This window comes from Pseudopipra pipra, chromosome 5 (genome assembly GCF_036250125.1).
Source record: "Pseudopipra pipra isolate bDixPip1 chromosome 5, bDixPip1.hap1, whole genome shotgun sequence".
NCBI classification, from domain to species: Eukaryota; Metazoa; Chordata; class Aves; order Passeriformes; family Pipridae; genus Pseudopipra; species Pseudopipra pipra.
In genome coordinates, this window is record NC_087553.1 from 42,220,763 (window position 1) to 42,242,798 (window position 22,036).

At 42.7% G+C, this 22,036-nt stretch overlaps 1 protein-coding gene across 3 annotated transcripts in view; it reads right to left on the bottom strand.

Moving 5' to 3' along the window:
- Window positions 1-21,203, bottom strand: part of SRGAP1 (SLIT-ROBO Rho GTPase activating protein 1) — a 139,295-nt gene extending 118,092 nt beyond the window's left edge. The window contains exon 1 of one of the 3 annotated variants that reach the window (XM_064655789.1): window positions 20,541-21,203. In XM_064655789.1, coding sequence (XP_064511859.1) covers window positions 20,541-20,607 — 67 coding nt within the window. In that variant the 5' untranslated portion in view covers window positions 20,608-21,203. Of the gene's footprint in view, window positions 1-19,871; window positions 19,889-20,540 lie in introns of those variants that run through there. The other 2 variants (XM_064655790.1, XM_064655791.1) reach the window with 2 other exon arrangements.
- Window positions 21,204-22,036: the final 833 nt, after the last annotated feature.

Consider the following 22,036-nt stretch of genomic DNA (forward strand, 5'->3'; position numbering starts at 1 on the left):
ACCAAATAAGCCCAGATGAAACTGAAAAAATAATTTTTTACCAAGAAGAATGCCAATAACAATACTGAAAAACCTGGGTTAAACCGACCAATGAGAGGGAACTTCCCAAGTTCTATCCACTGGGATAGAACAAACTGAGATGGCAGCTGGAAAAAACACATGTGGCCACAGGACAGACAAGATGGCCACCCTTCAACATAGTTTGCCTCCCCCATGCTTGGAAAACCTGGCAAGAATAGTTGGAGAGTCAGCACTTTGGAGCTCTGAAGAGTCAATGGTTGGAGTGAGGCTGCGGTGCTAGTACAGGCAGCTGGAAGGGTGCAATCCAGGAGGTCTGTGGACCACCTGGATAACAACCTCCTGACATGGGTGATCAAGGGGCCAATTAATGGGAGATGCTGTGTTTGACTTCATACTTTCAAATCAGAAAAAACTGGTCAGGAACGTGAAGGCTGGAGTGGTCATGGCTGCAATGATCATGAGGTGATGGAGTTCAGGATCATATGATGAGGGAACGAGACAAATAGCAGGACAACAGCCCTGGACCTCAGTAGAGTAGACTTTGGTCTGTTCAGGGACCTGCTACCAGCTCACAGAACACTGTCCTGGAGAGAAGAGGGTCTAGGACAGCTGCTTGGTTTTCAAGGATCACCTTGTCCAAGCTCAAGAATGGTCTGCCCTGATGAGCAGAAAGTCAAGCAAGAGTGGCAGGAGGCCTAAACAGATGAATAAGGAGCTCTTGTCAAAACTTGTCAAAACTCAAATGTAAGAAGGCATATGAGGGGAGGCAACAGGGACAGGTGATCCAGGAAGAATACAAAGACACCATCCAAGCATGCAAGGAGGAAGTTAAGAAAGCCAAAGCCTGTCTGGTGTTGCATCTTGCTAGGGACATGAAGGACAACAAGAAGGGCTTCTGCAAGTGTATCAACAACAAAAAGAAGATGAGGCAAAAATGTGAGGCCACTGCTGAATGGAGCAGTAAACATGGCGACAAAGGACAGAGAAAACACGGAGATGTTTGATGACATCTTTACTTCAGATTTGAGTGGGAAGATTTCCCTTTGGCATTCTCAGGTTCCTGAGACCTAAGGGAAAGTCAGGAGCAACCAAGACTTACCCTTGGTACGAGTGAATTAGTCTAGCAAACACGCAAACTGGATGTACCTAAATCCACCAGACCTGATGGGCCACACCCATGAATGCTGAAAGCTGGTTAATGCCACTACAAGGCAACTCTTGATTATCTTCGAAAGGTCACAGCTATTGAGAGAGGTTACTCAGGACTAGAAAAAAAGCAAATGCAACTCCTAACCTCAAGAAGGAAAAGGAGAAAGATCCATGAACTACAGTTCTGCCAGTTTCAACAGGATACCAAGGAAGGTGAAGGAGAAAGTAATTCTGGAAATAGTTTCCAAACATATTAAGGACATGAAGGTGATTTCGAATAGTCAGTATGCAATTGTGAAAGAAAATCAGGCTTGACTAAACTGATAACATTCTACAATGAGATTACTGCCTAGGCAGATGAGGGAAGAACAGTGGATACTGTCTATCTTGACTTTATTAAGGCTTTCAGCACTGTTCTCCTACAATAACCTCATGGAAAAACAGACAGAAGTATGGGCTAGATGAACAAATACTGGGGTGGACTGAAAACAGATTGAACTGTCAGCCTCAAAGGTTTATGATCAGCAGTATGAAGTCCAGCTGCAGGCCAGTGATCAGTGGCATACTCCAGCGGCTGATACTGGGGCCAGTACTCTATAACATCTTCATTAATAACCTGGATGACTGGTCAGAGTGCATCCTCAGCAAGCCTACTGATAACACAAAACTGAGAAGAGCAAGTTGATACACCATATGGTTGTGCTGTCACTAGGAAGGCACTGCCAGCAGGTTGAGGAAGGTGATTTTTTGTCTCTACTCAGAACTGCTGAGATCTTATCTGCAGTGCTGTGTCCAATTCTGGGATTCCCAGTACAGTGGGCACGCGAGAGCGAGTTCAGCAAAGGATCACAAAAATGATTAAAGCACTAGACCATTATTCATTCTGAAGAAAAGGTTCCAGATGGATCTTAACCATAAGCAAAAACAGATAGTGGGGGACAGAGGGAAGGGAGAGAGAAGATGGAGCCAAACAATTCTCAGTGATGCCTATGGAAAGAACAAGATGCAACATGCACTAATTGATATTTGGGGAAAAAAAAGACCTTTTTAATTTGCACTCTTAAGTTACTAATATCTCCCTTACATGAGGTTACTGTACCAATCCTTGTGACAAACAAGAACCAGCCATGATCAAGTCAGGCAACAGGAAGAGCCATTTAGTCGCACATTCTATAAATGCAACACAATGTCCCTGCCTCTCCTTCCTGGTAAAGAATCCCACATGCCAGCTGAGGTTGTTCCAAGGGAAGACAATAGCTTTCTTTGACAAATATATTACTCATTTGGGATGCAGTAAAGGGGATGCAAGATGTGGGTCAGAGCAGGAGATTTAAATAAGTTTCAAGTACACTGCTACTATGAAGTATCCTTTACACCTCTGCAACTAAGATGCACTGTGTTCTGCGCTTAAATGGAGTTTGCTGCTCACACCGTAAAAATGGAATGTTATATTTCTAGAACAGTCCACAAAATAAAGTTTTGAGCAACAAAGATCACATCAGTTATTTAACATAAAAGGCTATGCCCTTCTTTTTCAAAAGCCTGACCAGAAGTCCAACGAAATCAATAACTGCTTTCTTCTGAATTTAGGAGTTTTGTTAGGTCCTTTAAAGGGACATGAATTTTGCTCTGGAAAGTACTCTCTTGATAGGAAAGAGCAGAAGGCAGTAAAACACCCAGAGATAGATGATTAGGGAAATGGACTATCTCAAGCCATGTCCGAGAGCTCTTCTACCCAAACAAGGAGTAGAATCAATCGTTTCCCAGACAACAGCAGTCTTTTGTCATTGTTGGATTTGGTGTTTAAACTGCAGAGGACAGGCATAGGACAGATGGCCAATGCTTAAGCACAACCATCTTTTTGAGGTGTTCCTTTAAAGAACTCATTTAAGACAGGAGATTACTCAATTGTCTCATCACACATAATAAGCCAGTAAACGTTAGATAAGCCAGTGCAAAAGAAAATCAGCTTCAAATCTGCTAGGCTTCCTCCTACCAGTATCTGTTGAGAAGTGGAGACTATAGTTCAGGTTTTTTGCTGAAGGTAATTTCGTAGACAAATTAAGAAACCCTTGAAGCTACTACGTATTATTCCTTAAAGGTGCCAGTTTTATAATTTATTGCTCACTGGCAACTTGCTGAGACTGTACAGAAGGTTATTGACTTCAAGACCTCAACAAAACAGAGCAATGTATACCCCAGAACACACCAGAAAAGATTTATTGTCATTCTTCATATTTAAAGGAAATACTGCATTGTATTTAGATTACATAAACTAAGTATAAAGATGAGCAATGGAAGAATGCAATTACAATGTATGTGACAACCTAAACCCAAAATATTATAAGTTTAAACACTCCTATTAATTTCACATTGCAATAAAGGTATTTCCTACATGAAAAATTAAAGCGAGCAAGAAAACTCCAAGCCAAAACACTGAATAAGTTGAAAAACATTGTAAAATACCTTGACTCAGATGCTCAGGATGGGGACAAGGTAAATCTTATTTTAAGAGCTTCCCAAGTAAAAATTACTGGTTTATTGTAAACTCAGCACTTAACTTTGTAAACAGACTTGCTTCTTTCAAACTTCCTTCACCCCATCCATTGTTTTATTTATCCGATTTAACACAAGTTTCTCTTACACAAAGCAAAAAAGAATGCAATTGAAACTCCTGTCCTAATTAAAGGCTTCCTTTTTCTATTATGAACCTTACTTGACTGTTCAATACTATTGCCCAGAAGAACAATACATATTTAAATCTCTAATCCCCACAAGGGAAGAGAGTCCATTTGGAGTTCTGCAGTAACTATAACAACCTTGCTTGGGGACAAAATACTATTAAAAAATGTGTTAATCTAAACTTTCTTCCCAACTCTAACACTCCACACCCACTGATCTTTACATTTCTAAGATTTTGTACACTTACAGCCATGTGCAGCTGCCTCCTGTACCAGCTTGCGAGGTTTGAACTGTGGAGAGGGTGGACGTACAGACGATTATGAGACAGAGTTACCCAGAATTAGACACATGTCAGTGTTAGAACACACCACAGGATTTGCACTACCACCCACGAGACTTTCGGAAACAAAAGGGACCTCCGCAAACAGCTGCATATCTCAAACTCTAGCCCTGGCAATCAGTAGCAAGACATTTAGGACAGCAGCTTTCAGACAGGCTATAGATTTTGCACTCAAAGATAAAAGAGACCAAAAAGTTCACACCACTCAAAAGAAATGCAAACCTTACTTTCCCAGCTCTGCTTTTCGTAGGCAACCTGCAAATATGAGCCTGCAGCTAACTGAGCTATTTAGCCTGCAGGATGATAAAGAACCACAATATCAATACCACTCATAAATTCCATAGGTGGGAGCCACTGACCACAACAGTGTCGACCCGCTGAACACATCTTGTTAGAAATTTGCAGATGACTACTGAAATGGTGGTGTTCAGTTCTGTTTGGAGACATAATATAATCTAAGAGGCTCCCAAGGGAAATGCCTTACAGCTCCTCATTCATCTCTTGACCAAGCATATTACCTTCCTACATGTAATTCCAAGTTTGATCATGATATAGGCAAGTGCACATTCAGTAGTGGAACAGCATCTGTAACCAGTCCCAACCACCTAATGTGGTGCACACATGCCTCAATTACGTGATATGCATCTCAGGTCACAAGACAACAGTAAAGGTAGTTGTAACAGAAGGAAGGCATGTAGGTTTGTGAGGAACTGTGGCAGACAAAGTAAGAATCTGGTTACACAAAAACAACAACAAAAAAACCAAGCTAACAAAACAAACAAAACAACCACAACCACCCCCCCCACACACACACATTGTAATAATAAGTTGGTCCACAGCTTGCCCCAGAATCCTACCCAGAGCAGCTCTCTGGATGGAGGTGATTCTGATAGCCTGGATCTGGTCTAGGTTGGCTATGTTTGTTCAAGGCTACAGAGTAGCATCACTATGGATTCAAGGTCTTGCATTACAAGTAAAAAAAATCATCACTTTCTGTTTAGTGTTATGTATTTTATACACAGACAATGTTCAGCAACATAATCCTGTCACCAAAACACTTTTCCTATGACAATGTTTAGAAAAATAAATAATTTAGGGAATTAATGATACACCTGTAAAGCAACTCAGCAAACTTATTTGAAATACAAACTCAAAGCTGTTTAATATTAACACAACTTTTGTTCAGGAAACAAAAATAGTTCTTGTCCAATATTCTATGGAACATCCATTCCATCAATATTGCAATTTCAGAGCTAAACATATTAATAGGGTCATAAATATTCAGATTATGTAATAAAGACAGTGAAAGCAGATGATAAAATGCTGTTAACATTCATTTACAGCAGCTGGGAAAGCCCTGCCAAATGTTGCTTTACATAACAGGTCGTGATGCTCTGACTGCATTAAGCTTTCAGATCACTCTTCCTTTATCTGCTATGATTTTGAACACAATATGAGACAGAGCAGACTAACCAAGGGATTTAGAAGCCCTTTCAAGCACACCAACATTTCAAAGGTTTAAAAGATTAAAACATCAAAAAGGGCCTTGTGGTTACTACATTTGTGCTTTTGCATTTCATAGTGCAGACATGAAAGGGACATTCACATCTTTCTCCACTACCTCCACAATTCAGTGCTGCCAATAAATTTTAAAAGCAAGTTTATTTTATTAAACCATGCTTTAGTTAAGCTATATGCAAAAAGGAAGTAAGGGTCAGTAAACTGAAAACATCACCACTACAGTTTTCACAAGGCATATTGAGTACTACTGAAATGTTCTATAATGTCTGCACAATCCTGTCCACTACTTACACTGATTTTATCTTGGAAGTTGCATCTGAGTCAAGTGATAGTTCTTGCTTTGCTCCAGTATATTCTGCATTACATTTCCTTTGTTTCAGAATAATCTCTGCTGCAATTAAGAAGTCAGGATTTCCAAAGCATGGGTCAGATCCAACAAGCTCTCAAGAAAGGGTCAGCCACACACATCAACTGTGGGACTAGGTCTGAATGTTTTACTGTAAAAAATGATGACTCATAGTTCATTTGTTTTTGCATATTCCCACCACAAAATTAAGCCCAATTCTGCAGACATTATGGAGATTAGTAGCCCTAGGAAGGTTAAGAGCTCTAGTGAGGTCAATAAATTCATGTATGTGAAGTAAACAAGGCTATGCATAACAGGACACACAGCAGCTACTATTCTGCTTGTAAAAGCAGTACCACTTCATTCGTCCCTCCAGTCCTACATTAGTTAGCAACTATTCAGAGCACTGAATACATTCAAAGCCTAATGCTTTAACTGACTGAAATTTTACTGCAGTGGGTCTCAAGCTTTTCCTGTAGCCCAGGCTCAACAGAGAACGCTGACATGTTTATACACAATTAAGAAGTCTCCTCAGCACTTAAGGGCTCCGGCTCCACCTCATCTATGTGGAGCACTGCTTCAGCAAGGCCCACCTCATCACTTGGAAAACCACCTAAATATCAGATGCTGGCAAAAATCTTAGCCATCACAGGAAAAATAAAATTCACAAAGAAAAACATCAGTTTCATCAATACTCATTTAATGTTGTGAAGTCTGTATCAAATTACAAGGAACTTGGTACTCATTTTTTGATGCAAGTACATCTACCTTCAACCAACTTAAGGAGACTCTTGTCGGTCCATTCAGTCCCCTGAAATTAATATGTCTCTTTAAATTAAGTCCTCTTGCTCAAGTTAGATCAGAGTCTGACTTAGAAGAGACCAAAGATGTTTGGGGGTTTTTTTCCCCTAAGTCAGGTCTGTTTGCACAAGAACTACAGAAAAGGTATGTTCTCCTAAAATCACAGACTCTTAAGATGAGATTCAAAGGGGTAATTCCAAGGTTATAAACACACTGTAATAGGAACAATGGCTCATATGATCCTAGTAACAGGTCTGAATCCCCACTGCACTACACAATGTTCAAGCTGCAACCTAAAAAGCTCTTTCTCAGAGTATCTTGCAAACAGACCTACAAGCAAGGCGGAGTTTTCAGTGATCATAGCTAATCCCATGATCTCACATACTACTGGTATCTTACAAACTAAGAAAAAAACTAATTACAGAGACATAATAAAAAAGTATTTAAATTAACTTTCAAATATCCTAACATAAGCAATGCTAACCAAAAATGAAGCTGCCTAATGTAAACAGCATGTCTCTGCAAGCCAGATATTACAACTGAAAAGACGACAGATTACATGTAAATACTTAGAGATCTGAAGTTTCTATTAAGTCTTCATGTATATGTTATCTCCTTATTTACAGTATCTCTGAAGCTTATAAGCATACTCTTATCCAGTAGGAACTACTTCTGATTCAGGATGCATCAGCTATTCATTTAATCCAACAGTCAATCATAATTTTTTAAAAAAAAAAAGTCATCAAATGAATAGTGAGATAAATTATTGGATAACCAAGTGAAGTGCAGAACAGAAATAAGAACAAATTGTTCTTTCCAATGCAAAACATGCCAGTGTACAAGTTCAGAAGAATACCTGAAGGGTCGTCTTAAATCCCCTTTTAAATGAGGTTAAAAAGAATTTGGACATTTCCATCATTTCCATCTTCTTGCCTGATTCTTAGCTACAGTACTTTGCATACGGCTGTTCACACGACCTGACTTCACCACATACAGCTGCAGCAGTACAAGTAAAGAACAGGCATGTTAATACACTCAAGTAAAGCCCCAAATCAATAACAAGTACCTTGGCTTCTTGAAGGACTGTCTGCTGCCCTACAATACAGTTCTGCAAAGGAAATAACCTGATCAACTGTCATGACTGGTAAAGAGTTCTTCAGTTGTTCTTCACAGTTCCTCCTTACAGCTATATTAATGTACTGTAAACATTCACCTCTAGTCTCTAAACCCCAAAACATTCACTGCTATTTGACTAACAACTGCAGAATTGCCTCAGTAATATTTGCAGACCCACTGCCCTTCTTTCCTCCTTAAACATCAGTTGAGGCAATTTTTCTGCCTTCAAAAAAACCCCTAAACAAATTCCTGCTCTTCACAGATATGAAGTAACTCAGGAATATTTGCAGAGTAAGTTTCTGTTGGCTGCAAAAAAAGCTGTTTGTGAATCTGCAACTCAGGTACCTGGGGAGCAGAACTGCCATAGGACAGAGGACTGACTATGCTGTATGGGGAATGTTGCAGGAAGAGTCATTGAAGCAAAGGTTCAAGCAAACAGACATTCACTTGTGAACCTTTCAAACAACTCTGATCAAACGTTTTCTTCACAGATTGTCAGCAAAACTAGAGACAATCTGCCAAAAATTACCATAAATGCTGGTAGGGCATTAAGATTAAAAATCATTACATAGGAAAGGGTTGGGGTTTTTTTCTGTATACTGTATACCACATGCGATGAATAAATAAGGTACCCGCTGAATAGTTCCCCCTCCAGGTTAATAAAGTATTCTTAAATTAGAATGGTCACATAAATATCTCAATTCCACAGTCCTCCTCCTTTTTCATTTCTTTAAAAAAACAAGTAGAACAGGAACGCACTCTGGCTGGAATACATAGCAAGACCCATATCTCTCAGGTGACTGCTTTAACTACCAGGCAATGGATTCATAATCACTCTGTAAATAATTAAATATTCATTAAGTCTGGGAAAAAGCAGAAGAGCTTAAACAAACAAGAAATCAGGGAGACTTGTACCAGAATACTCAGTTCCTTAGTTCTCAGACCAACCATCTGCAGAGTGAGTGAGCTGTGTTCAAAACTCAGTTTTGAGTAAGATGAAGGTGTGAATAATGTTTGAGTAAGATAAAGATGTGAAACCAAACTCCTCATGCAAATGCTCTCTGATCACTAGGAAGGATGAACTCCTCAGATTCCTGATTCCTCAATTTCATACAAATTTTCACATGGTTCAACAGAAGATAACATTTTTAGGTCTGCTCTGGTGGCAACTCAGATGACATCAGCATGGATGAGGCTGGCACTTTTGTCTCTGCCAGCTGGAGGCAAGGCAGTTTCTGGTCTATAAATAAGGGAACAATGTTAGAGATGCGGTGTGTCAAATTATACTGCAGAATAAACATGTAGGCCAGTATATGCAGTCACATAAACATACCCACAGACACCTCCAAAGTGAGGCAGCAGCCAAAGGGGAACTAAATGTGGCATCTGAAAGGCAAAGACAGGAGCTAGAGTTCTTTTGTGTATTTAATTCCATGGAATATTTTTCACCCTAAGCCTCTTTCAGCCCTCATCAAAGACTGAAAACTGCTACTGTAGCCTGAAAGTCTGTCCTCTTAAGCCTGAGCAGAGATCTCCCCTGTGTACAGAGTCCATCCCAAAACCACAAGGAAACAACATAGAGCTATACTGAACTGCCCAGAAGTTGCTTTGCACTAGCAAAGCATGTGCTTAGAATCTCCTTGAGCCAACCATCTGACAATCCATCCCCTCTCACCAGTAACCCACTACTTTGCTAGTCAGGGTGGTATATATATTGGAGGAATTATACTTTGGCTCTTATTTTCATTAATTTTTACCCTTTTTATATGCAAAAGAGGGTATGTCTTGCTTAAGAAAAATGTTTTTGCAGGTGTCAGGGTCTATCAGTGCTGGTCACTTTTTAAACATCACCTCCCAAGGGCACAGGATCAGGCAATTCCCAAATGTCGTATGTCAATCAGGTAAGGCAGAAGGCTGGCTTGGCTGAACAGGAATCTTCTCTTGAAGATAAGGCAAAAAAAGGAAGGTGTATGCCCAGTGGAAGTAAGGTCAAGAACATGGGAAGAATTCACAGATGCTGCTTGCTGCTGTAGGGAGAATGTTTGTGTGGCCAAAGCTCAACTGGAGTTGAAGTTAGCCAGAAATATGGGGGACAATACAAAGAGTTTTTTCAAATACATTAATGGCTGAAGGAAGTATAGAAATATCACTGGCCTGTTCCAGATAGGGCTTTAAGCAACCTGGTCTACTGCAAGGTATCACTGCCCATGACATAGGTCAGAACTAGATGATCATTTAAGGTCCCTTCCAGTCCAAAGCATTCTATGTTCTGAAAGACAGGCAAAAGCTGCAAAGCAAATTTTACGCACATTAACTACTTGGTCTTTGGTAGTTAAGAGTTATCCTTGTTCTTTCATCAGGCTCTCAGTACTGCATGCCTCATTGCAGCCCAGTCTAATATACACCAGGTATTTTTAGACATAAACATAGTGTCATAAGGAAAATGTGTTACAATTTTCTGTATGTACGTACAGTCAGCCGAAGCCACACATAATTCAGTATTCACCTCCCTGTGTTCTGATATGTTAGCAGGTAGATGCAGCACTAGATTCCTGCTCAAATACAGACTATTTGTCTTGTCCACAGTTTTTCCATTAACATTTTCATATTTTTCTTTACTTAAAGTACCAGAGACATCTCCAAAAAGCCAGATATCATACCTTCCTCAGGTGCCTTTATTCAGAATGGTTATGATAGTGCATTAAAACCTTAGCAGAAGACACCTGAAGTGGGAAGAAGTCTCACAGGAGGGTTGTAGGGAAAACAGTAAAATCCCAAATTCTCATACCCTATAACCTCTCAGACCCCAAAGAAACATCAAAAAGTAAAGTTTTATTCCATATTCCCAATTTATATGTTCTAGCTTAAGCAAGTTTGTTGATGGTTGTCTGTCTAGATTGCAATAAGCTACAAGAAACAGTATGTTCCTGGCTGCTTTTTATCTCATTAAGGCCACATGATCAAGTTCACGAGGTGTGGTGTATTTTACCATCCCACAGGCAAAGTTAAAGATGGCAGTAGGAATACTGCTTAAGAAGCAGGGGATTTGACCCACAACTACAATATCATGTCATCAGAAGTGGCTGGCAATTAACGGATTACAATACACTCAACGATAATCCGATGAGCTCAGCTGCAGATGCACATAGACTGCTCATCACAGGCTGCCAGGGAAGAAGTGATAGCACTCGCTGTCACCGGGCCCCTCCATGGCACCCTGGGAGGAGAGGAGCCTCTAACAGGTGAGGACCTGCTTCCTTCACTGGGCTCCCTCATCTCTCATCATTCTGCACAGGGGAACCTTCTCCCACTCTGCATGTGGTTGTGACTTCAATGCAAAGGTATTAACACTTTGGTTCTATTTTCTGTCATGACATTAAGAATCTCACTAATTTTATGCACTGTTACTTGAAAATTAGGAAAGCACAAATACATGAAGGCAACCTTAAAATAAGGCACGTAATGCACACAACCCTATTACATTGGTCTTCTCCTCAAATAGTCCGCTGGACAGCAAAACCAGCAGAGTTGTCAAGTTCTTAAACTTCAGTCAAATTCTTACACATATCAGTTATCCATTTGCAACACAACACACACAAAAGCTAGTTTTCTGTTACACAGTTGGAATTAGCATTATTTATGCCAATTTGCCATATATACAAGGCACCTATGAACAAGAATTTATCCACTTTTATTTCTATTCATCATCAAATTAGTGATTTGCAAGAGGTAGAGCTTGCTGTATTGTCTAAGCACTTGTAACAACCTTGGTGTGTTAAGTATCCTACAATAAGAGTAAAAACTTTTTTTCTTTTTAGTATACCTTTGGAATGCCTGCATAAATACTGTCAAAGGAATAAGAGTAAGTTTATGCCTAGCAACTTAGTCACAGCCTGTTTTGGTACCCAGGCTCATAGTGAAGTGTATGATGAAAGGCTAAAGTGTGGGTTGGTGGTTTTTTTTTTAGTAGATAGCAGATAATCTTACTCTATAATATAAAATAAAATATAATATAAAAACTTCAGTTAAGTGGCTGGTAATAGTTTCAGTTGCTCTGTTATTGTATAAAACAGTAACTTAATTGTTGAGTTAGAAAGTTTCAGTTCAGATGCCTGCTTATTTTGGTACTGAATGAACACTTATTTTATCTTGCCTCTGACCTGATGCTTTAGATGCTGTTTATCCTCTCTTCTCTTAAAAAAAGAGTCAGAGGGGAAAAGCAGAGAACAGCAAGGCTTGAAAGAAGACAGGTTGTTGAAAGAACAGAGCCATACAAGAGCTATCACTGAATCTTATTAGACTTCTGCTGTACTCTGTGGTTTGTAAACATGAGCAGATTCCTCTGATTTTCAGAAAGCAGACACTCTGGAACTGGGTAGAACAGTAGAGACTGGTTTCTTTTACAATATGAAATAATGTACACTGGAAAGTGAAAGGGGATCAGCATGTCTCCTTATTTAGTTTAACATACAGAGAAAAGCCAAAGGTGTGCACCGTCCCACTTCTGAAACCCTAAGAGAAACAAGCAGCATCTTGAAGACTCCCCACGTAAGACAGGACCAACAAACTGCTAACGGATTCTACACACAGTGTAATTCAGATGAGTAAGCACTGAGTCAGTTAAGGAGTCTGGATAGTTTATATGAATCTGCAGTAGTCAGTTACGTTTCCCACAACAGCTAATTATGTAAAGGGTTACAATCATTATTTCCTGGAAGTCATCATCCGGTAAGCCAGCTGCATTTGTTTTTTATTCCCAATATAGCTAATAAGAAATACCGTACTATGTTCTAATTATACTTTTTGTAACTTCTATTTCACAATTAAAAAACCCTTATGTCTAGTGTATTTTGAGAATGTTTTGGTTAATATGCTAATACATTTCCCTTGTCAGCTCTAGTACATCTATAACAGGAAGTCTCGGGAGGTCACAACTGAAACTCAAACAGGTCTTTTATCGGTCAATAATAGATAACATAACAAAGTTAACAGAAGTATTCTAACTGATGAATCCATGATCACACTTTTAAGCAAGTTCTACTGAAACTTCTTCTAGATAAATAGACAAAGAATTTTTTTTCACCCTTCTCACCACTCTAATTAAAATCAACCCCCCAGATGCTATGATCAAGGTAAACACAGGTAAAGAACCCACATGCCTTAGGAGGGACTTCATTAAAGTCGGATCAACTGCACTGTCCTGCACTGGATAGAGTTTGAAGTAAATGACACAGGTCACCTTCAACTCATTTCACAGATACGATTATTACAGACTCAAATCATAATCACAGACTTTCTCCACAACATTTTGTGAGAGCATTTAGTGGTTTTTCCCTTCCTACTTGCAACACCTACCTCATAAATGGGCACCTAAAGCCAGGATTATTTTATTGTGCCAACCATGAACTAAAAACAAGCATGTAACCCTTCTAGAGAAGACAAACTGTTCATTATAATGTCTGCATTCACTGACTACGAGAGAGTAATATGAAGTCATGGTCATGCCCATATACAAACTAATTCTTACAGTTCTTAGAAACAGAACATTAGATTTGCTTGGGGTTATTTCCAAAACACTCGTCATTTTCCATAATGAGATTGCATCTCAATCTCAGGATTTATCAAACAGTAAGCTCAGGTAAAATCGAGGTCCAGCGGGTTGTATGATGCAAGACTGAATACTGCATCTTGAAATTCATATAGATATATGTCTGAGAAACAGTGACATGAACAGAGGGGACAGAAGAAGTTCTGGAAGAGATTTTCCTTGATCAGTTACTAAGCTAAAGCTAACAGAAAATGGCTCAAGAATATGAGTGCTTTGTCTGGACAGGATGAATTAGCAGGTAGAGCATAGGTAAAATGTAATACACTACCTTTAGCCTACCAGGTGGCTGTAACTGACTTGTGACACACTTAGGATAACTTCAACAAGCTGCAGAAAACACTAGATTCCAGAGGAAGTAGTGCCTCAGGATTATGGCTCCAGTACAACAGATCAAAGTGAATTTTTTGTTTTAGAGCACTCCCATAGGACCAAGCCACCACACAAATGGCCAGAACAGTCTGCAGTTGTTTAAGTCTTGGAAACAAAGGAAAAAGCCGCGATAACCAACTCCTTTGGATTTGGTGCCAGATATAGCCTTGGTAATGTAAAAGACACGCAGCAAGCAGTCTTCCTGTGCAGACAGCTCTGCGTCTTACCCAAGAGACGGTCCCGTGCTCTCAGCTATGGTCCTCTGTGCTTCATCCTATCTGGCATTGCTTAGGCCACCAGCCTCATCCCTGTTAGTGGTACACAAGCAGTGATGTCAGTCACTGCACCTTCAATCACTGCCTCCAGTTTTCAGCTGTTGCTCTTCTTCCACATGCATACATATGTACAGACACACATACCCCCACAATCTCTTGAACCTCAGGGTGTGTGGCATTGTGCCTGAGAAACAAAGAGTGGGGAAGGAAAAGACAAAATCATTTCAGGCACAACAGGCCATTCATGACTCATAGCTCCCAGGCTGACCAGCATAGAGCAAGGTCAGCCAGACTTGCCTCAGAGACGGTCAGCACTTGTTCACATCAGCCCAGATAGCTCAGAGCGGAGAGCACACGGCAGAACCCTGGAAAGGGTTGGGTCAGTACGTGGCAAGGTGGGAGAAGCCAGTCACAGAGGAAATGCTGCCACGAGGCAAAAACCTGCAGGAAGCAGAGGGGGCAGCACCCAGAACACAGGAAGCCCTGGTACACATTTAGCCTAGTCACTCACACACTAAAACAAACCTCCACACTCCAAAGCCTATTTTACTCTGTGAAAGCCAAGCAGTAAGAGTAGATTAGACTCTAATAGGGATTAATACAGGCTAAAGTAGCAGCGGTTTCCACCAGGGAGACCAGAAAGGTTAGATGTGGGATAGTATGACAGGTAGATATAACAAGGGCTTGAAAAAAAAAGATAAAAGGAAGAACAAGCACCATAGGATCTTTCACTGACACCTGCCTGGCTCCGTTTGAGCTCTCCCCCACGTCCATCCCTGTCCAAAACAGAGATTACACAGGCTGCGCTGTCAAGTCATGGTCAGTGATTTCTAACAGGCTGTGTAATGGTCAGCAGGGGATTTCTTATCCAGTCTCAACAGCACTGACCCACTTTTTTCCAGCACTACCATCCATCACCTCTGACTGACAAGAAGAACAGTTTTCACAAAAGGCAAAACCTAACCCAAGTGAAATCTGAGGCAGAGAATGGGAAGAAATTTGGATCCCATTCTGCCTTACTGCAACCACTTCAAAGTTATAAGTTTAATTTTATTAGCAACTTCAGTTCATAAAAAAGTGACCAATAGAAGATAATGCAGGAAATTCAATGAACCTTTGCGTGATTTAGAGCATCACTCTGCAACAGCAAAACTGCACTGGAAGTACATTTGGAAAGGAAAAATAAAGCCTCAGAGAAGTGATCCTAAAAAGTTTCCAAACTGCTTCAGAGTCAGAAGTGAATTAAAACTTTCTTAGAGACTAACAAAAATATGCAAATATGCACAAAACATACACATTGAGTATGCATTAGGATTGCCATACTGCCAGAAAGAAACACTCTTCAGACAATCCATTCAGTGCTTACCTTTTCACGTGTGCTATAGCCATCAAGACTTCATTCACCTTTAAACTGAAGTAAAACAATACATGCGGCTTCACTGTGGTGCAGGGACATACCAGCTGTGTGGTCAAACCAGGAAAAAGAAAGTGTACTTTCCTGACTCTTAGCCATATTTTCAAATGGTATCAAGAAAAGGCATTTTCTTCTTTAATTATACAGAAAGACTACGAAACCAAAACATCTCAAGTTCCTCAATCATGACCTTCGGGAAGCAGGCTTTTTGTAGGGCTCCCCCATGCTCTAAATAATTTGGTGCACAGTGTTGTACTAAACCAAGTTTCTTAGCTTCCATTCCAAGAAAGCTGTGAGAATAATAAGAGTACTGAAGATGCTGGTTAACAAAAAAAAAACAAAACAACTCAAACTCCAACCCAATCAACCAGAGAAACCCCCTGGTTGGTTTACGACTGAACTACCTAAAATTACAGATAACCCTTTCTGCTACATAGTCAACTGCAAACTCATTAACATTTACCTAGACAACTGAAGTCTGTACTCTGCAAGGAAGGATCAGAGAGCAGGAAGAATGGCTGAAAAAGGTAAAGAACTAGCCTTCATTACACAGTATGTAACTCCAATTGAAAAACAGCATAGAGAACAATATCTTTTCTGTATCAGACAAAGTTCTGTGTGTGGTCAAGATCTTGGACCAGAAAAATTTCTACTAAACCACACGATAAACTTGAACTTTGGAAACTGGCATCTATTCACCAGATTCTTTTTGAAATAAACCTCAAGAATTCTGACATTGTCCAAGGTACCAAATGTTTCATTACAAAGATTTTTTTCAAAATAGCTATCAGTTTACTAAAATGACAACCCAATTTGTACTTCAGAACTCAGCATTTTCTCAGAGAAGCTTCTAGTGTTGTTTTTAATGTGAAGCTGAAATTCGGTTCACAATTCAGAATTTTCATTTTCCACAAAAATTAATTAGGCAATGTAATACAGACTGCTATCAAGTTGTTTCTGGTGGAAAAACAGGAGTATTTTGTTCCGAAGAAGACTATAAAAATATTGATTTTAAGGAAACGTCTTCTTTTCCAAACTGCTTTTGGGCTTGTATTTACAAGCCAATTCCAAGTAAAAAATGAAGGCGGAAAAAGGAAGCATCTAAGTAGCTCTTCCCTCAGCCCACTGCAGTTGGAGATCCTGTTGCATAAGAAGGCCAAAAGACTGTTAAACTCCAAAGATTCTCAACAGTTCAAACCATACAGAGGATCTCACTGAATAGACACGCCCCGATAATTAGTCAGTACGATGTTTGCCTATTCAAAGAACATTTCTCCTGTGCATGGAAGGTCAGTTACAAGTCTTAAGAAGGTAATGTCAGTTTAATGCTTGAATGATCATAAGGCTATGAAGCAGTACATTCCCAATCCTCCACTACTACAACAGATTTCTTCTTCAGAGGGATAAATTTGTGAAGTGAGACAGGTATTCAAGATCTCGCTAACACACCCTTTACCATACTCAAGACACCCACACAGCCATCAGAGGATGCTCTAGTATCTCTTCACTGCTGTGGACTGCTCAGTAACTTTATCAACAACTGCTCAGTAACTTTATCAACAGACACAACTTGACATTATCAGTGGTACCAAGGAGCAGGTGGTTGTCAGAATACAAAACATAAAATAATAGGCTACTATAGTCAATTGAGCTTAGAGTTAAGGAATGCTGTGTATTAATCTAAGCAGGGTCATATAGCAAAAAGTTAATAGTTGGCTCAGAACTATACTACCAGTCTGTTGCTCATCTAAAAAGTATCTGTCCACCTTCTAGCTCTAGTTCCATCACCCACCCCAGTTGCAAGGTTGCTAAAACTACCTCTAATGACTTTAGAGGGCCTATAAAATTATCACATCCTTCAGAAAAACAAACAGATACAACTGATACTTTGGATGATCAGGGATACTTTATTAATTATTTTACTTCCCAGGCACCTTTATGTCTACAAAGTAAGGTACCTATGGCACCATAATATTCTTACATCCCCCAAAACAATAGGTATAAGTATTCAGCTAGACAGATCTAACTTCAGTATTAAGACATCCATAAGAAATACCCTGCTTTCGATATGATGTGCAGGGAAGTGAACACAATTACCTTACCGCTACAATTGGGATAGTTCTTGACAGAAGTTAGGCTGAAGAACAGGGATGTTGCAAAAAATATGTATTAAAATGTTCTGCCCAGCAAGTCAGAAGTACTTTGTCCACTTCGGCTTGACAAACAGGTAACATTTGCAGGCTTTCTACTGCTCCTGTATGACCTCCACTAAAGCAAGAGCCAATCTAGTGATACTGCTAAAAATCCAAAGAGAAGATATCAGTTTACACCACTCAGGAACCAGGCAGAACAATTAACATCTGTTACTGCTTCCTATTTGAGGGGTTAAGAACAGAAGAGCTATGTGAAGAATGGGAATGTTAAATCCTCATTTCCAAATATGGCACCATATACATACCCTATAGGCCATATATGTTATGGCCTCCTCTTCCTCCAGTATCAATATTCAGATATCTTAGGACGGGATTTACAAATGCACACATCAGTGTCAGTTTCTGAATCCATCAGGCTGATGATCAGCAAGCTGAGCTCAATGCACTCCCACAACAAGGTAAGGGATACATGTGGTGTTACACTGCTCTGTGCACGCCTGTCCAGAGGACCTCAAATGGCCAGTTTGCTGACCAATTGTGCACATCCTTCAGGCAACTAAACACATCAGCAGTGAGAAATCAGCTAGGCATTGTAAGCACCATAAATCACAAGCAGCACAAGCTGTTTGGCCACACCCTCTCTCCTATCTTAATATACGAAATTCCAAGCAGTATACAGGGATCTGACTTTCCTGCATTTACATTCCCTTAAAGTTACCTTGCTGGCTGATTAGGACTGATTCCTTAGCCCTTGAACCCCTCAATATAAAAAATATTTTCAAGGTATCACGCAGTGGTATCACTACTTTTTTACAGTATCACTGTAAAAGACATTTCTCAAGCAGACATGTCTTAGTACAAACAGTTCATACCATGTGAAATACAATTGCTGTGATGCTGGTTAAAGAAAAATCATCTCTGGCTACAGTTGCAAGCCCAGCATACTTTTTCAAACAGCTGCTAATCAACAACTCAGGTGAACACACCCCAGACCACCACAAAGGAGCAAAGCAAGTTAAAATTTCTACTAAACTACAATTACAACCACCACCTCCCTCTGCAATTATGATGGGGGACCATGACACCAAAGGAGAGCCAAGTTATCAAAGGTACTTTATACGTTAATCTTCAATGTCTTTTGAAATGATCTATGTAGCTGAAGGGATGGTATTTTTTCTTCATTATTCAAAAGAGAAGAATGACTTACATAGCAACTGGCTGCAGAAAATAAAGGCTCAGCCTGCAACAATCAAGTTAGGAGGAGGCAAAGAACAGTCTGCACATCTGCAACGAGCTTAAGATCTTGAACATTTTTTCTGATCAGTGATGAAGACAAATCTGCACCATCTCCACAGAGAGGCAAAAGCACCAATCCTCCAAGGGCTCGATGGCAGTGAATCCACCAGCTATGCCGGAGCTGTCTTGGTCTTGCCCGTATCAGATAGACACTTGAAGCATGGCCTCCCCGCCAGCTCAGAGAAGACCCCTCACTGCCCACCTGTCTGGTAGGTCTCGTATTTCAAGCCTAGATCCTTTCCTGGACCCAAAACGACAGGTGACAGGTATTTTTCACAAAAAGTTAAGCTTCAGAAGAAAAAAAACCCTCAAAATTACCTCTTTCCTTTTAAGAGGAAAAACCCCAACAAAACTCCAAGAATTGTCTTTAAAAATTCATCTCATAGGATCAAGTAAGAGGAAAAAATATTGTGCAATTATACAAAGTCAATAAACATTTGAACAGCTGAGGAGTGGTCCCTCCCATACTGTTTCAGATGCCTCGCTTAGAAGCCCTTTGCCCACATGGCGCACGAAGGCTGTTTCCGAAGCCCATGGACCTGCGTGAGGGCACGCTCTATCTCTGCACATTGCAGACCGTGGGAAGCATCAAGGAGGAAACACCCTATGTGACCAGCACACCCGCATCATTTTAATAAACAGAGCTCAGGTGTAGCATAGCTTTTTAAACACTGCATTTAAGGTTTGCATGCATCCTCGGATTTACTGCAATTTGTGTATTATGCAATATTTTCCCCGAGAGCACCCAGAAAAAAAGGACGCACACCAAGAGACACACACCCCACTGCCCATGTCGCTACTTCCCCAATCTCTGTTTCGCCCAAGCCACCGGCAGAGGGAAAACGATAGGCGAGGAAACTCGAGGCTCTGGAAGCGCCGGTAGTTCAAGCCAGGATCTACCGACGCTGTCCTTGGCACAATAGTTGGACGCAATACAGCCGGGAGATGCGAGGCTGAAATACTTCCTGGGATGGCTGAATGGGTTCATTCAATAATCAAGGATAATTCTTTATTAGCCATCTTACAGGCCAGCACAGAAACTACAGCCCTGAGGGGAGGGTGGGGGACACCAGCCATGTGCCTCAAGAAAGGGGTATGGCTTACTATTGTCTCTCGCTTCAGTAATTGCCAAGCCTTTTTTTTTTTTTTTTGTCCTTCCCCCTTCCCCCCACCCCCGTGTTACCGAAGTCGGTGGAGGAAGAGAAGGTACTCGGCCGGGGCTGGGCAGCGGACAAGCCGCCGCCGCTGCCGCCCGGCCCCTCGCACCCACCGGCGGCGCTCGCAGGGCAGCGCCCGCCGCCCCCTCCTCGCTTCCTTCCGCCACGAAGTTCGGGCAGCTGGGACCGGCCGCCCGAGCAGCGCTGGGGGCTCGGCTGGCTGCCCGGGGAAGGGGCTGGCACAGGACGCCCCACTCCCGCGGGGGCTCTCCCGCCGCCGCCCCGCGCTTACCTTTCACTTGACTTTCATACTCCGCTATAATCTCTTTGTCCTTTTTGAATCTGCTCGGTGTTGACATTATCCACTCGCTTCTTCTGCTTCTTCCCTTGTTTTAAATTATTATTATCACTAATTACTCTTGCTTTTCTGGAGGAGCTCCCAAGTTGGGTCAGACGGCCGCAAGCCCGAGGAGCGCGGCCGGGGCGGCGGCGGGCGCTGGCCTCGCGGGAGCGCCGCCGGCACCGGAGGCGGCGAGGCGGGGAGCGGCGATCAGACTAACCCCGGCGCGGGCACCATCGCCTCCCGGCAGCGCCGCCGGCAGCAACGCGGTCCGCGACCCGGGGCCGCCGCAGGGCGGGGCGGCGGAGCAGTTGCCGCGGGGCACCAGCTTCCACTAGGCGAGGGCGGGGGCCCGGCGGCTGCGCCCCACCATTGTTATCTCTCCTCGCGCGCCCGGGAGAGGGGAAGGGAAGCAGGGAGAGGGCGGTGGGCGGGAGGCGGCCGCGCTCGGTCCGTACGCCAGAGGCACTAGTTACTGCTGCCGCCGCGCTGGCCTGGGTGGGAATTCGGGACCGGCACCCTGCCGTGACTAACCCCGGCCGGCAGCGCCGCGGCGCATGTCCCAAGCCCACGGACCGAGCAGCCGCCTACTCGGGAAGACTCCGCCGCCGCGCCCTGGAGAGGTGTCTCCGGGAATAAACTTCTCCCCGCCCTCACGCCGTTGTCTCCTCCCTTCCTGCCTGCCCGCCCGCCTCCGCTCCTCGCTCGCTGTGTCCGCCCGCTCCGCCTCCCCCGCGTTGGCGGCCGTCGGGCGCCGCGGGCGGGCCCCGCGGGCTCAGCGCCTGCCTGCCCTGGCCGGTCCGCGGCGGGAGGCCCGGGGGCTCGGGCTCGGGCGGGAGGAGGGAGATCCCCGCCCCGCCACCCGCATTGGACATATGGTGGCCGGGCCCCCTCAGGGAACGGGGGTGTAAGGTCGCGGTACGGTGACAGAAGGCCTTTGATGCGGCGTGGAAAGTTGAAGTCCCCTGCTGCCTTCAGCTCCAAACCGCGCGGGGAGGGGGGAGGCCGGAGGGGACATGTGTCCTTTGGGGACCCCGTATTCTTCCCCGGTGTCTCCGGAGGCAGGGCATGGCTGTGCTGGGCGGGAGGGACCGCGGCTGCACCGGCGTGCCTGAGGACCAGGACCCAGCGGGACCAGGGCATAGCAGCACCGAGGGGAGGTCTGCGCCCTCAGCACAGCCGCCTCCACCGTCCTTGATCGCATGGAGCTCCCCTTCGCACGCAGCTTGTTCTCGAGGGCAGGAGTGCCAGCGTGCCTATGTGGTGCATTCCCCACAAGCTCCTATGGGAAACAAGCAAAGCAAGACGGGAGGCCACCCAAAATGCTGTTCCGCTGAACTGTTGTGGATGGCACCCATCAAGGCTGGCCCTGTCTGACAGGGCATTAGAAGGACTCCAGCCCAGCAAGGGATGGTGTGCAGCCCTTGCTACAAAGCTGGGGCTGTGAA